Below are 14,448 nucleotides of genomic sequence, written 5' to 3'. Positions count from 1 at the left end.
TACACGTGGCTCAGGAATCTTGCTTCGGGAACCTCTCTCAGTGGGTCTTCCATGATCCTGTGTAGATAATTAGAAAATTAGCAAGAGAAGAGGTGGCAGAAATTGTTCTCCTGTGCGGAGACAAGTATTTATATGAATAGCCCGTTCACTTTCCTCCTTTTGTTCCCCTGATTACTGTCCAAGTGGCTTATTAATTGTACATGGCCATGCCCAAACTTCAGTACAGTTACATGGTCCTCATTAAATTGAGTGAAAAATATCTACAAGGATTTCCTAGAACGTTCATTAAACTAAACACACCATATTTTCACCCCCTTTTTCATTTTTGGTTAAATTTAGGACCATGCATTACCTTTTGTTGTCCTTCATGCTTTACATTTATGTCATATTTCAATTATACAGAAGAGTACAGAAAAAAGAAAACCATCCACGTGTCCCCCATCCAGATTTAATAAGTGGGAAGTGTTGCAGTATTTATTTCAGTTTATTTTTTAAGTCATAAAATATGTGGGCCCTCCCTTAGTACTCCTTTAATAAATTCCTCTTCTTCCTCCCCAGATATAACCACTATACTGAAACCTTTCCCTCCACATCGTCATACTTTAAAAGTATGTATCCTTAAACAGTAGTGGTCTCCTTTCGTATACTTTTCAATTTACCTAAATGTAATTCACTTTTGCAGCGTTACCAGTTTACTTCATCCACTGTAACTGCTAAGTAGAATCTCCTTGGAGGACTGTGCCACAGTTTATCCATTCCCCTACTGATGAGTGTTGAATTTATTTGCAGTTTTTGCTATTATGTGCATAGTTTTGTATATGTACATACATAGGTGTGCCGTGTGTGTGTGTGTGCATGCACACACGCGCACACACACTTGGGCATGGCCAGGCAGGATCTTGCATGATCACTGGATAGACTCATCTTCAACTCTACTAGGTATTCTCAAATTGCTCTCCAAGGTAGTTATTCAAGTTTATAAATCCCACCAGCAGCATTGAGGATTCCTGCTGTTCTGTGAGTTCAGCAACACAGTGTTAACCAGACATTTTACTTTTGCCAATCCATTGAGATGAAATCTCATTTCATTTTTATTTTCATTTGCATTTCCCTGACTACCAGTAAAAGATGGATCCTTTTATGTGTTCATTGGTCATTTCAGTCTCCTCTGTGAATTTTCTGTTTGTGTCCTTTGTCTGTTTTTTCGTTGGGTTGTTTGTCTTTTTCTTATTGATTTGGAAATATTCTTTATAAATTCTGGGTATTTATCCTGTATCATTCATGTTTTTATCTTTTCACTTTAGTTTCTATTGAACCAAAATTAAAATTTTTTATTTTAATTTTTAATTATAATATATTTCAAGTTTTTCATTTTTTTCTATATGGGTTTTAATTTTATGACTGTTTTCAGAAGCCTTTCCATAGGTCTTAAACATTTTCTCCTGTGGTTTTTTTTTCCTGAAAATTTTAGAAGTGGCTTCTTAATCTACCTGGGTTTGAATTTTGGATATGATGTGATGCAGAAATCCAACCAATAAAATTCAAAGCTATAATCTCCGGAAAGGAAAAAATCCGAACCATGACTATTTTTATGAAATTCAAGACAATTAATTGGAAGACTGTTAGAATACATGAGTTTAGTAGGGTGCCTGGATTCTAAATAAAAAAAAAATAAAATAAATTGCTTTTTTTCATGTATGAGTTATAATTAATGTAATAGGAAAAAGATAAGTTTACAACAAAAGATATAAATTACCTAATAATAATCTTATCAAAAAAAGTGTAGAAGCTATTGAAAAAGACACTTGTGCCATGCTCCTTTCTGAAAAGGCTAAAAAGTGTAAAAATACCTGTCTTTCCAAAATTAATTAATTGTAGGTTTAATTCAGTTATAATAAAAATTCCATCTGGATTTTTTTAAAGGGAATTTTATACTGTTATTCCAAAAGATGTCTCAGAAAATAAGCAGAAGCAATATCTAAGACAACTTTGAAAAAGAAGAGCAATATTGAGACTTGTCCTTCCAGATATTAAAATCTATTCTAAAATTCAGTCATGTTGGTTGAAGAACTGGTGGCCAGATGGGTGGAACAGAATGGATAGCCCCATGGTATAAATTAAAAACAAATATCCGATCAAGGAATTGTTACAAAATCAGCTTTAATTTATTCAGCAAAGAAAGTTTTGGCAATCAGGGGGAAACTTAAATGTAACTTCACTCTTTAGTGTATTAAATTCCAGATTAATCAAGGGTCTTTGAAACCATAAAGTATTAAAAGAAAATATAGATGAACATGTATCATCACTGGACAGGGGGATAGCTTTCTACAGCATAAAAGCAATGAAAGAGATTACAAAGAAAAAATTGATTCAAATTACCTGAAAAATGGATCCAGTCTGTCACACATATACGCAGTGGTTAAATCATGGTTCTTTTACACATTTGGTACTTTTTTTTTTTTTTGCAGGGCAATTTGGCAGTAATTTAATATACACATTAATTTTTCAAAACTCCTCTTCTAGGAATTTATCCTAAGGAAATAAGCAGACCATAGTTTTATGTACAGGAATATAAGTCATGTTGTTATTTATAATATTGAATAATTATAAACCTAAATGTTCATCAGCAGGTGAACCGTTATGTGATAGTCCATTCAGCCATAAAAAATAGTGATGTAGATCAGTGGTTCTTAACTCTGTGGAGATCACTGGACCCTTTAAGAATCTGAAATAAAAAAAAAAAAAAAAAAAAATGCAACTTTACTAGTAATCAAATAAATGAAAACTAAAACAAGATACTTTTTTAATCCTATCAAATCAGCAGAGGTTTTAAAAATGTGCCAGCTCACTATTAATAACAGTACAGTGAGCTGGATGTGCTCATCCGTTACTTATTATAAAGTAATATTGGGAGCCTTAAATTAAATTTTTCCCTTTTACCAATAGTACTTCGATTTTTAGTAGTCTAAAGGAAATAACCACATGTGGGCAAAGAACTATGAGCAGGTTTACTTTAACCCATCCTTTAAAATTTTTTCATTTTAAAACCTCTGTTGAGATATAATTCCCATATGTTTAAAGTGTACGGGTTGGTAAGAATCAAGATAGTGAACATATCCGTCCGCCCCAGAAGTTTCCTCACGCTGTCTGTGATCCCTCCTGTTTCTCGCAGCTCTCCCATCTCCAGGCCACCACGTGTCTACTCCTCTACCCTCTGCCACTACAGTTTAAGTGGGAATTTTAGAGCTTTATATATGTGGACTCATACAGTATGTAGTCTTTTTTAAAAATATGATTTCTCTCAACACATTTTGAAATTCATACATGTTATTGCATGTATCAATAGTTCATTCCTTTTTATTGCTGAGTAATAGTCCACTGTCTGCATAGATCACAATTTTTTATCCATCCACCCATTAGTGGACATGTGCCAACTCATCCTTTTTCAGTGAGAATTAGAAACCCCCAAATGTGAAGAAATAGATGAATGGTTAAATTATACTATTTCCATATGATGAAATATTGTACAGCTGTGAAAAACCGTGTTTTAGAAAACTTTTTAATAATACAGTTTATTTACAATTTAATGGTTATTGGAGAAAAGCAGGATATAAAACTTTATTTAAAAGCTATAGCATACATTGAGAAAAGAGTGACAGGAAAAAATAGATTGGTATTAGTGCCAATATTTTTATTTTCCTTATAATGTTGTCTTTATCATTAGGAAAAATTTAACTAAATGCCCCTTAAAAGAAAATAAGCTAAACTAAACGTGCAGCTACCATACAATGCAGCAGCTGTCTCCTGGCATTTACCTCAGAGGAATGAAAACTTGTATTCACACAGAAGCCTGTACACAAATGTTCATGGCAGCTTTTTTGTAGTAGCCCCCAAACTGGACCAACCCAGGTGTCCTTACAAAAGTGAATGGCTAAACTGTGGTACATACAAACCATGGAATACTACTCAGGCAGAAAAGGGAATGAGCCACTGATACACATGCAGTGACTTAGGTGAATCCCAGAGAATGATGCCAAATAAAAAAAGGCCGTCCCAAAGGGTTGCACAATGTATGACTCCATTTATGCGACTTTTTAAAAATTAAACATTTTTAGAAATCTACATTAGTAGAGATTGGGCAGGGTGGGTATAGCAGGAGGGAGGTGGGCATGGTTATAAGGACTATGAAAAGATTTTTTTGGTGTTAGAACTGTTCAGTATCTTGACTGCAAAGGTGGGATACATGAAAACCCACATGGGCGATGAAATTGTATAGAATAAACACACGACTTTAAGTAACTGGGGAAATCAAAATAAGTTCAATGCATTGTATCAAAGTCACTGGCTGTGATTTTATACTGTAAAATACAAAATATTACTATTGTGGGTAACTGGGCAAAATATACAAGCAATCTCTGTGTTATTGCCTAAACTGTTTGTGAATCTACAATGGTCTCAACACAAATTTCAATTTGAAAGAAAAGGAAAGATGAGACAGGAAGCTCCAAAGCAGTATGAAATGACATCTTTGATGCTCTGGCTACATTTGAACCAGAGCAGCAGCGTGGTCCTGTCCTTGGAGCCATGGCCAGTCCCGGGGCATGTGGTAGCCCACCTCGCTTCCCTCCCTGGTTCCCAAAGCAGGTGCGGCACATCCGGGCATGTGGCAGCCCACCTCACTTCTGTCCCTTGTTCCCACAGCAGGTGCAGCACATCCGCATCGATGGCTCCACCTCCTCTGCAGATCGGGAGGACCTGTGCCAGCAGTTCCAGCTGTCCGAGAGACATGCTGTGGCCGTGCTGTCCATCACTGCCGCCAACATGGGCCTCACCTTCTCCTCCGCTGACCTGGTGGTGTTCGCTGAGTTGTTCTGGAACCCAGGGGTAAGGGACACAGAAGTCTTGAAGTCCCCGGGCATGCTCATGGCTGCGGGGAGGAAGGAGCTAGTGTCAGGGAGACAAGGTTTCTGTGAGCTGTCGCTAGTGCCAGTCTCCTCTTCTTCTGTCTATTTCCATTAGCCCTCACAGACATGTTCATACTTTCCACAGAATTCTTTTCATTGAAGACTCGCACATCCATTGGCTGGATGTTCAATTTTCACAACAACCTCCTGAGTAGTAGGATTCTCAACTCCATCTCATCAATGGGGAAAGTGAAGGCTTAGAAGGCTAAAAGGAATCTTAGAGGTCATCTCTCTATGAGGGAATTGGGGAACAGATAACTCAGGGACATAGCTGTCAGCAAAAGAGAGCTCATGGCAGCACCAGGCCACAGCCCAGCCCTCTGGCTTCCACCCTGAGCCTCTTTTAATTAATCATCACTGTGAGCTGCTTTAGCCCAGGGTGACCACTGTGGGTGTTCCCTGAACATGGCCATGGTGCCCACTGGCCTTATCTGATCAGCCAAAAGCTGAGACAGCAGGTAGAAGACATTCGTTGGACTCATCAAATTTTCTCCTGAGCTCCAGAAGGAGTTTATTTCCCTTCGAGTGTTCTCACGTACTGTGGCTGTCATTGGCCACACATAGGTGACTGCTTTAATGATGGTTGGACTTCGAGGTAGAAGGCATTTCATAACGGAAACAGCACTCTTGGTTTTCATTCTTCCTTTTAGGGCTTAACCACCCTACTCCTAGTCACATATGGCCTCCCCCTTGGGTGCAATGGGTTTCTTTAGCTATAAGATAACTTTGTTTCTGGAGAGAAGATCAGAAGTATGCCAGGTTTCCTTCATTTGCCCTTCATCACAGCCTGATGGCAGAGCTGGAGCTCACTCCCCCTTTGCAGCACCTAGCACTGTACCTGACACAGAAAGGCCTCCCAAAGCTGTCCAGCTGCAGATTTATTTTATTTTATTTTTTTCATTTCTTTCTTTCTTTCTTTGTTTCTTTTTGTTTCTTTCTTCCTTCCTTCTTTCCTTTCCTCTTTCGTTTTCTTTCTCTTTCTTTCTTTCTTTCTTTCTTTCTTTCTTTCTTTCTTTCTTTCTTTCTCTCTTTCTTTCTCTCTTTCTTTCTCTCTCTCTCTCTCTTTCTTTTTTCTTTCTTTCTTTCTATCCATCTATCTATCTATTTATTATGGTGACATTGCTTAATGAAATCCAATAAGTTTACAGTAAGGCATATATATATTTACACTGGGTGTTCTCCTCCCATAGTTAGAGTTCTTTCTGTCACCACATTCAGCTCCATATTTAATTCTCCAACCAGTGTTTTGTTTGGTTCTGTCTTTTGTCAGATGATAGGTCATTTGTAGATCGAGGCTCTTGGGCCCTCCACCATGTGACATTGGCAGTGAAGTCCTCTGAGGAAGAAGGGCTGTGGTGGGACTTGGGGGCAAGAGGCTGCCTGCTTCAGGCCTTGACCTACATACAACCTGATCCCCGGGCTTTGCAGGTGCTGATGCAGGCTGAGGACCGGGTGCATCGCATTGGACAGTCAAGCTCCGTGGGCATCCACTACCTCGTAGCGAGAGGCACAGCCGATGACTACCTTTGGTACGGCTGGCCGCTGGCCCTGCAGTGGGGGTTGAGCAAGGGCTGACATCGATGATGCATTTTCTTTGCTTCCTAAGTGCTTCTGCGTTTGCTCTGGGCTTCAGGGATCCCCACAGAAGACCCGTTTGTAACGCCCTCCCACTTTCTTCATGACCATGTTTGGCTCCTTCACTGTGTTCACTGGTGGCCTGCAGGGTACATGAAGAAATCCTGTGGGAATAAAGGGGCGTGATTCCTCTCCCACTGGGCCGAGATGAGGGAGGAAAACTGATTGAGATGAAATGTAGATGGAATTTATAAAACACTTTGTTCCCAGCCATGAAGACACTTTTGAAAGAGGGTGACTCCCCTCCCCCCCTTGTCCGTTTGTGTTGTGCGTTGGTATGACAGAGTCACATCTTATAGCTGCTGGACCATCAGGAGAAACTGGCTCACCCCGGGCCATGTAGTGCTTCATTAACAGAGCTGGGGGTTCATGTGTTACCTAAGCAAAAAATCCCAAACTGCTTCTTCTTCCCAATCCCATTTCCCCCTTCCTTATGTTAAATTTCTTGATTATCTCAGTGTCCACTACTCGTATCTGTTTCCAGCCTTGTGACTGAGGTAAGACCGAGGGGTGTTACCTCTGCAGTGTGTGCCGGTTGGCCCTACTTCCCTGTCTTGGTTTAATGGACTCGATAATTGGGCAGCTCATAATAGCAGCAGGTTCAAAATTGTGTTGTAACGAGGGAACACTTATTTCCTACGTCTTCCCATAGAAAGGATTTAGAACCTGATGGTATGATTGGTTTACAATTGAGAGGAGGCAAAATTTTCAGTTTGGGCATTGTGCCTTGAGAGAGACAAAGATGTGGACCAGTAAGCAAGTCACAGCCCCTGAAGACAAGGAGGGTGGTCTTGTTTTAATCAGTCTGCTGGTTCTGTGCAGGCTGGATTCACTATGGCTCATTTCTCTCCACCAGGCCCCTGATTCAAGAGAAGATTAAAGTTCTGGGTGAAGCTGGGGTTTCTGAGGCCAATTTTTCAGAAATGACAGAAGACACCGATTACATCTACAAGGTAACAGCAGCACATGGCTCCTGGACACTGGAGCATAGGGAGGCATTAAGCTGCTTGCCCAGCCCTAAGGTCCTGAGCAGGAAAGTATGAATCACTCCTGGGGACTTCCCTCAGCCCAGGAGCTGAAAACGACTGCCTGCGGTTATTCTCACCTCAATCCATGTGTTCATCCTTTATGGCGAAGCGATGGCACTGATGACTCCTGCTTCAGGCCTTCCCTCAGAGATTCTCATAAAACCAGGGCTTCCAAAACCAGAGGCATTTTCCATCAGGCCATTAGGAAGTGACAGAAAACTTAACCATGGCAACTGTTGAATTGTTGGATAAAGTACATAGCAACACCATACAGCAAAGGCTGCCACTAAAATGTGCCCAGCACAGAATGAGGAAAGTTAAAAATAGAGTATTGCTTTTTTATAACATTTTCCCCTCTGTCGGTGCAGTTTATTCTCAGTGTCTCCCATTTTATAGAAGGGTGAACTGAGACGTGCAGAGCAATGAGACTTGCCCAGTCACAGGCCTTGTGAAGCCAGCCCAGAGTAGATGGCTTCTCCACTTAGTCCAGCATTCCTTCTGTGACAGCCCCTCTTATTATCAAGGAGAGTAAGAGGCCAGTGAGAATTCTACCGTGGCCCGTTGGGCCTTGGTAGAGGTGCTAAGAGGCAGCTTGTTGGTCTGCGGAGAGGACGGCCGGGGCCCACCAGGCCTGCCCTGGCCTAGCATCCCGGCCTGGTTGCTGCCACGGCTTCTTCCTCCTCTGTTTCAGTAAACTCAGTGGAGTAGAGCAAGAGGCACAGAGATTTCCAAAGGCTGGTCTTTCACCCACTCAGGTGGTTGACTTGGGCGGTGAGGACTCTGGAGGTCCTGCTGCTGGAGGGCGGCTCCTGAGGGGATCGTGTCTAACCGGAGAGCTTGGACAGAGGTCTGAGCTTGATGCAGAAGGGCGGCCGTAGGATTGCTTGTCAGGAAGCCGAGTTGCCGTGTCCGTCCTGTGGAATTGCCAAGCATCAGAAACCAAGTTAAATCGATAAAATCTTAAAGGTGACACTCAGGCTTAAGAGTCTGAGGGTCTGATCTTTCATTTACATTTACTTAGCAGTTGAATCCTTTCTTCAGAATGTAATTGGGATGAATAAGACTCGTAGATCATATGTCTAAATAGAGAGCATAAATTATTCTTTCAGATATAAATGGTTAATAGTCAACTTTAAAATGACCTCATTTTTAATCTTTTTAAAAAACAGTCTAATTCAGTTGAATGGTAAATATTTAACAGAGCCTTGGTTATTATATACCTTGTGAAAATAAAGAACCTTATTTTTAAATGATTCTCAACCATTGAGAATGAGTTTATGAGTTTATTTATTTACTTATAAATTAAACCTGTTCATCCATAGTGGCTTTACCCTCAGTTACCCTGAATTTCTGCCTAAAGTACAGGTGCAAGATAATATAAATGGAGTTTATTAATATTTATTTTGATTAATAATTATGTCCATTAAATTTTTTAAATTAAAATAGGGCTGAAAATTTCATCAGCTGCTAGAAGAAGAAAATGTTGCCTCCTACATCGGAGACAAAAGCAAAAGAGGTTATGTCTCACTAAAATATCCTGCCTCTGAGAGGGGAAGTAAAATATTAATCTGATCTTAGAGCTTGCTTCCATTAATCATGGCTGCTGTGAATTAGCACACAGCATTACCATTGTCATAATCAAATGTGCATTAACAGTTATTTCTACTTGGAACAGGCTGCTTTGTGTGATGGCATTTCCTTGGCCTTGCAGTTGTTCAGAGGGTGATGAGGAGATCCTAGAGGACTCATGGACAGTGTGGGGCTGAGCTTAATGGTCTTCAGTATCACTTCCCACCTGAAGGACAGTTACTCTTTTTTTTTTCTTTACCCAATGAGCAGAAGAGAAGAGAAGATGCAGACACTAAGGCAGTAAGGCTGCTTTAGTGATAAAGAGTTTACAGAGCTGGCTTGCACTCGCTATCATGCAGCACCTGATGACCCTCACCTGTGTGTTTTCTTACCAGCCACAGTGGCAGGGTGTCGGTGTTGGAGCCTAGGTTCTTTTATCTTCCCTTTTCTTTCTCTGATGAAGGACCCAAAGCAGCAGAACATCTATGACCTATTCCAGAAGTCCTTTGAGGAAGATGGAAGCGATAAGGAACTCCTAGAAGCAGCGGAGTCCTTCGACCCTGGAAGTGCTTCAGGAACATCTGGAACTAGTTCCCAGGACATAGGAGACTTGCCGGATGAAAGCACATCGATGGACAGTCCAGTGAAGAAAAGGAGATTTGAATTTTTTGATAACTGGGACAGCTTTACCTCCCCCTTGTAAGAAGGGCGAAAAAAAAAACCTTTTAAAATCATGGAATACATTAAAGTAAGGCATTTTGTTTTTAAAGCCTATGTTCCTCTTGTTATTACAGGGGTGCTGGTCTCTGTGTCCAACCACAGTGAGTTACCAGACCGGGGGTCAACGTTTCTTTTCCCGCCTCATTATGTGTGGGTTTGCTTGGGTCTTAACGAACCTTAGAATTTCTGGCTGAGAAATAGAGACACTAGATTGTAGTAGTGGTAAATTCATGTTCTTTAAATAATGAGGTGCTTTCTACACAACCCCAAAATACGGTTTTTTAAAATTTATTGATGCAACAAATATTTATAGAACACCTAATATGTGCCAGGCACTGTTCTCGGTGCTGGCAGTAATTTCCCAAACACAAGAGAAAAAATACATACCTTTGCAGAGGTTATCATATCACAGGAGAGGCGATGGTTATAGCCTATGAAGAAAAATGAAGTAAGGAGCTAAGGGTTTAGGGCAGGGCTGCTTTTTCTGTGCATAGCCAGATAGTAAAAATATTTGGCTTTATGGGTCAGAATACCTCTGTTGAAACTACTCAACTCTACTGCTGTCTTGGGAAAACAACCATAGATAATCCAGAAACAAATGATTACGGCTCTTCTCCACAACAACGCCATTATGGACACTGAAATTTGAATTTCATATAATGTTCATGTATCACAAATTATTCTTCTTTTTATCTTCCCTTTTCTTTCTTTTGATTTATTTTTAATCAATTAAAAATGTAAAAAACCATACTTAGCTCACAGGCCAAACAAAAACAGGCAGTGAACAGGGTTTGGCCTGCAGACCATAGCTTGCTAACCCGTGGTTTAGAATGGCACTGTCCAGTGTAACATAAGCCACATATTTGATTTTAATTTTCTAATGGATTATTTTAAAAAAATAAAGAAGGTCAAATTAATAATATTTAACCCAGTATATTCTAAATATTGTCATTTCAATGTATAATCACTATTAAAAATTACTGAGAAACTTTACATTCTTTTTTTCATGCTAAGTCTTCAAAATTCAGTGTGTATGTTTTTGACATTCATAGACACCTTCCTGCTGCTCACTCAGCCCCCATCAGGGTATCCAGAGACGTTTGGGTGAGGCTTTAACATGGAGCTTGGTCTGGGTCTTTAAGTGTCTTAGAGAATGAGATCATAGGATCACATCGCATACTCTATTAATAGTTCCCCTTACTCCAGGGATGTGGCTAGGATACAATGGGTATGCTTCAAAAGTAGAAGTGAAATGCATGGGTGATTTTGAAACATATATAACAACCCATTATTGCTTAGGAGAATCGCTGACCGTTGTTAAATTAATAAGTCCCCGCTGTAGTCACCTCGGGGCCTGCCACACAGAGTGGCCCCTGTGTTACTGCAGGGTGTTAGAGCTGTCCCTCTCATTGGGAGGGTTTGCCCTTGGTCCTTACAGTTCGGTGCTCCTCTCTGAAACCACTAATTCCTCTGTGGTTTAGTAAATACAGCCTGTTGAGCCTGCATCTGAGGCCCGTAGTTAAACCTCAGTGTCAGCTGCTCTGGAGAAGTCTGTCTCTCTAAGATGTCCCTGGTGTCCTCCAAAGCAAATTTTATTTATACCACATAGCCTGTATATTTTCAGTTATACCATCCATAATGTACCTCTGAAATTTACTGAGAGCCATCCGGCCATTTCTGTGTGATTTAGTAAAAGACACTTGGATTTATTTATACAGAGAATGAATACCTTTGGGTTTAAGGAAAGATTTCCACACTAACTCCTTTTCCTCCTGTACTTCGCAGCTCAGTCCAGATGCACACACCCCAGCAGCCACCTTATTTTCTGGAAATGTCAGTTGGAAAAATAAGAAAATGTGGGCCCATCTCATCCCACTCCTGTCTTTGCCATCAATTATCCCCTTAAAGAGTCTTACTAAAAGTACCCCTAGGTTCACTTGCACTGTTTCTGCCTCCCCTTACCAGGGTCATTAAGTGAAGTCTTGTTCCCTGAGTAGCCCTGGTTAGTTTCTGCCCCTAGGGCGGGGTATAAGGAAGATCCTGTTAGCTTTGATCCACTTGTGCTTGAATTAAACATGTTTTCTTGGCTTCACACAAGCCTTCTAGGTCAGAGGGAGAGCTGAGGATCAGAGCTGGACGTGCCTTCCCTTCACTGCCAGCCCTTGAGTTTTGTTTTGTCCGTGCATTCTTGTCTGTTGAACCTTGATGCTTTCTGAAGCTCTATTTAGTTGAAATTTAAACTGAAAAGAAGATAAAAGAAGTCTTAACCTTGTTTTTTACCCCATGCTCACACTTCATACCAAGTTCAGCATTACGAGGTAAAAAAATGTCTTAAAAGCTTAAAAGAATTTCATCGGAGCATTCTCTCATACTTACGTTTTATTTTGCCTATGTCAATGCTTTGTGAAATCTCCATTTAAAAAACAACAACAACAAGAATGCATTTAAAATAAATGTGTGGAGAGAAGGGAGGAAGGAAAGAATCCATTTCAGATACCTGATTCTTTCTAGATGTCAAGCTTGGTCTCAGCAGGTCTTGCCTGCCTCTTGCTGAGTCAGCCCTTCCCTACAGAGCTTGGACAACAGTTCTATGCAGATATCGCTCTTGTCTTTGGCCACCAGGCACTTCAGTGAAGGGCAAGGAAGAGCTCTTCAGGCAGGAAGTGAAGGAACAACATGGAGCCTGGGTCTCCAGAATAAACCTTTTCTGTCTCCAACATGAGATGAATTCACAATGATGTTTGCACCTCAGATTTCTCTCAAGAATAAAATGTTCCATATGCCCCCAAGAGAACTGGTTGACTCAACTCTTCTCTGGAGGCAACTGTAGCTTATTTATTTTTCTAAAGGCAAAAGTGAATTTTCAGTGCTTCTGAGGAGCAGAGGTGACTCAACAGATACAGTTAACAATCTCTGCACCTGATGGTCCTCTAATGGGGTTGGAGAATTATTAGCCAACAGCTAAGACAAATTGAGATTTTATGAGAGGCACAATTCTCTGAAGCTACGAGAGCTGATTTCATGAGAGTGCTATTTGTACATCTTCAGGCTTGCTATTTAAAAAGAATTGTTCCATTTTGACAAAATTGCTTTGAATGTGGAAAATTTCCTCTATTATGGAGTGTCTCATTTTCAACCACTATATTGCATTCTTACTCATGCCGAGGATGGGGCGGGGATGTAGTAAATGCTCTGAATGATGATCTGAACTAGACTCTAGAGCTAGCCTAGGAGAGGTCACCTCAACTTGGGCTGCCCCAGCAGCGAGGCTGGCTGTGCTTACCCACTCACCCAGGACAAGTGTTTCTCAGCCCTCCTTCCACTAGTCCTATTTGTTTACACCAACGTGAATAAATTATAAATTTAATTTATAATTTTCTGGAGGCAGGGCATAGTTTTGGCAGAGGTTTCCAGAAATCACCCCCCAAATGCAATGTGTTTCTCTACTGGGGAAGAAGGGACTTGCTCTCTGGGCCTCTTGCTATTCATAAAGCCTGTGATGGAGACATCCTGCTCCCTCAGGGGATCTCAGGTAGCAATAGCTATTATTGTAACAGGCTCATTGTGTCTAAGGTAAAGAAAATAAGGAGAAAAGAGATGGACATATTTTTAACGGAAAGTAGAAAGCAGATCTGTTGTAATCTGAGTATGGCAGAAGAGGAAATAGGATTGAAAAGGCATTAAGAGACATAGAAATCAGGTCTTATCATCATCATCTCAGTAACAATAATAACCATCATTTAGAAATGCCAACTAGGCACTTCATAAAAGTTATTTCATCTTCCCAAGAACCTTATAAGGTATATGGTATACCCACTTTGCAGCTAAGGAAACAGCTTAAATCGTGTGATACAGTAGAGTACTGGTCTGGAAGTCATGTATTGGCTGTATGACCTTGGGCAAGTACTTTGGCCTCCCTGGGCCTCCAATATGGGCTAGATTTCTCTAAAGCCATTTTTAGTTCTGATATAAATGGATTAACCTTGTAAAGCCCAGACAAATAAAACCCTTTACAAACCTATATCACTATCATACCACGCAAGGTACCATTTCCCTATTCAACAAGTACCATTACCACAGACACACATGCCAGGCTCTGTGCTCAGTCCTGGGATGCACTTAGGCCAGCCTGCCCTTACGGAATTGACTTGCGGTGCCCCTGGGTTGTTTTTGTTGTTTAAAATACTTTGTTTTTTTAGAAGAATTTTAAATTTATATAAAAGTTGAGGCAGTACAGACAGTTCTTATGTATCCTCTCACCTAATTTCTCCCATTATTAACATCTTACATTGGTATGGTACATTGGAGCCTTGGTTTTTAGTCAACCCTATGCCAGAGCCCTGCACAGGGCCTGCTGTTTTCAGAAAGTGTAATGTAGGAAGCAGTGCGATTGGGAGTCATGAGATTTAAGCACGTCTCAAAGCCAAGAACCAGTGAGCAAGTCACTTAAAACTTGAGTTTTTCCTTGTCCATAAAATGAAAGAAATACTCCTAGATTTGTAGCATCTTGTGAGATATGCGTAATATAACAT

At 40.6% G+C, this 14,448-nt stretch overlaps 1 protein-coding gene and 2 long non-coding RNA genes across 9 annotated transcripts in view; 1 reads left to right on the top strand and 2 right to left on the bottom strand.

Moving 5' to 3' along the window:
• LOC111738690 overlaps positions 1-8,715 on the bottom strand; it is a 9,396-nt gene extending 681 nt beyond the window's left edge. The window contains exons 1-4 of one of the 4 annotated variants that reach the window (XR_002779944.1): positions 7,705-8,715; positions 2,613-2,725; positions 2,380-2,532; positions 1-57 (exon numbers count right to left, since the gene is read on the bottom strand). This is a non-coding gene — a long non-coding RNA (uncharacterized LOC111738690). Of the gene's footprint in view, positions 58-2,379; positions 2,726-7,704 lie in introns of all 4 variants that reach the window. The other 3 variants (XR_002779942.1, XR_002779945.1, XR_002779943.1) reach the window with 3 other exon arrangements.
• SMARCAL1 (SWI/SNF related, matrix associated, actin dependent regulator of chromatin, subfamily a like 1) overlaps positions 1-9,965 on the top strand; it is a 52,434-nt gene extending 42,469 nt beyond the window's left edge. For all 4 annotated transcript variants that reach the window (XM_011358633.2, XM_011358631.2, XM_011358632.2 and 1 more), the window contains exons 15-18: positions 4,702-4,884; positions 6,393-6,493; positions 7,456-7,552; positions 9,660-9,965. In XM_011358633.2, the coding sequence (XP_011356935.1) occupies positions 4,702-4,884; positions 6,393-6,493; positions 7,456-7,552; positions 9,660-9,899 (621 nt within the window). In that variant the 3' untranslated portion in view covers positions 9,900-9,965. The remainder of the gene's footprint in view (positions 1-4,701; positions 4,885-6,392; positions 6,494-7,455; positions 7,553-9,659) is intronic.
• A 1,191-nt stretch (positions 9,966-11,156) lies between these two features.
• On the bottom strand, positions 11,157-14,380 carry LOC111738691. Its single transcript, XR_002779946.1, has 2 exons — positions 12,414-14,380; positions 11,157-12,156 (listed from the first exon to the last, which is right to left on the bottom strand). It is a non-coding gene; the product is annotated as an uncharacterized LOC111738691 (long non-coding RNA).
• Between the last annotated feature and the right edge of the window lie 68 nt (positions 14,381-14,448).

The sequence above is a fragment of the Pteropus vampyrus genome, unplaced genomic scaffold (genome assembly GCF_000151845.1).
Source record: "Pteropus vampyrus isolate Shadow unplaced genomic scaffold, Pvam_2.0 Scaffold42, whole genome shotgun sequence".
Taxonomy (NCBI): Eukaryota; Metazoa; Chordata; class Mammalia; order Chiroptera; family Pteropodidae; genus Pteropus; species Pteropus vampyrus.
The sequence above is the reverse complement of the archived record's forward strand: the minus strand, read 5'-3'. Positions and strand labels throughout refer to the sequence as shown.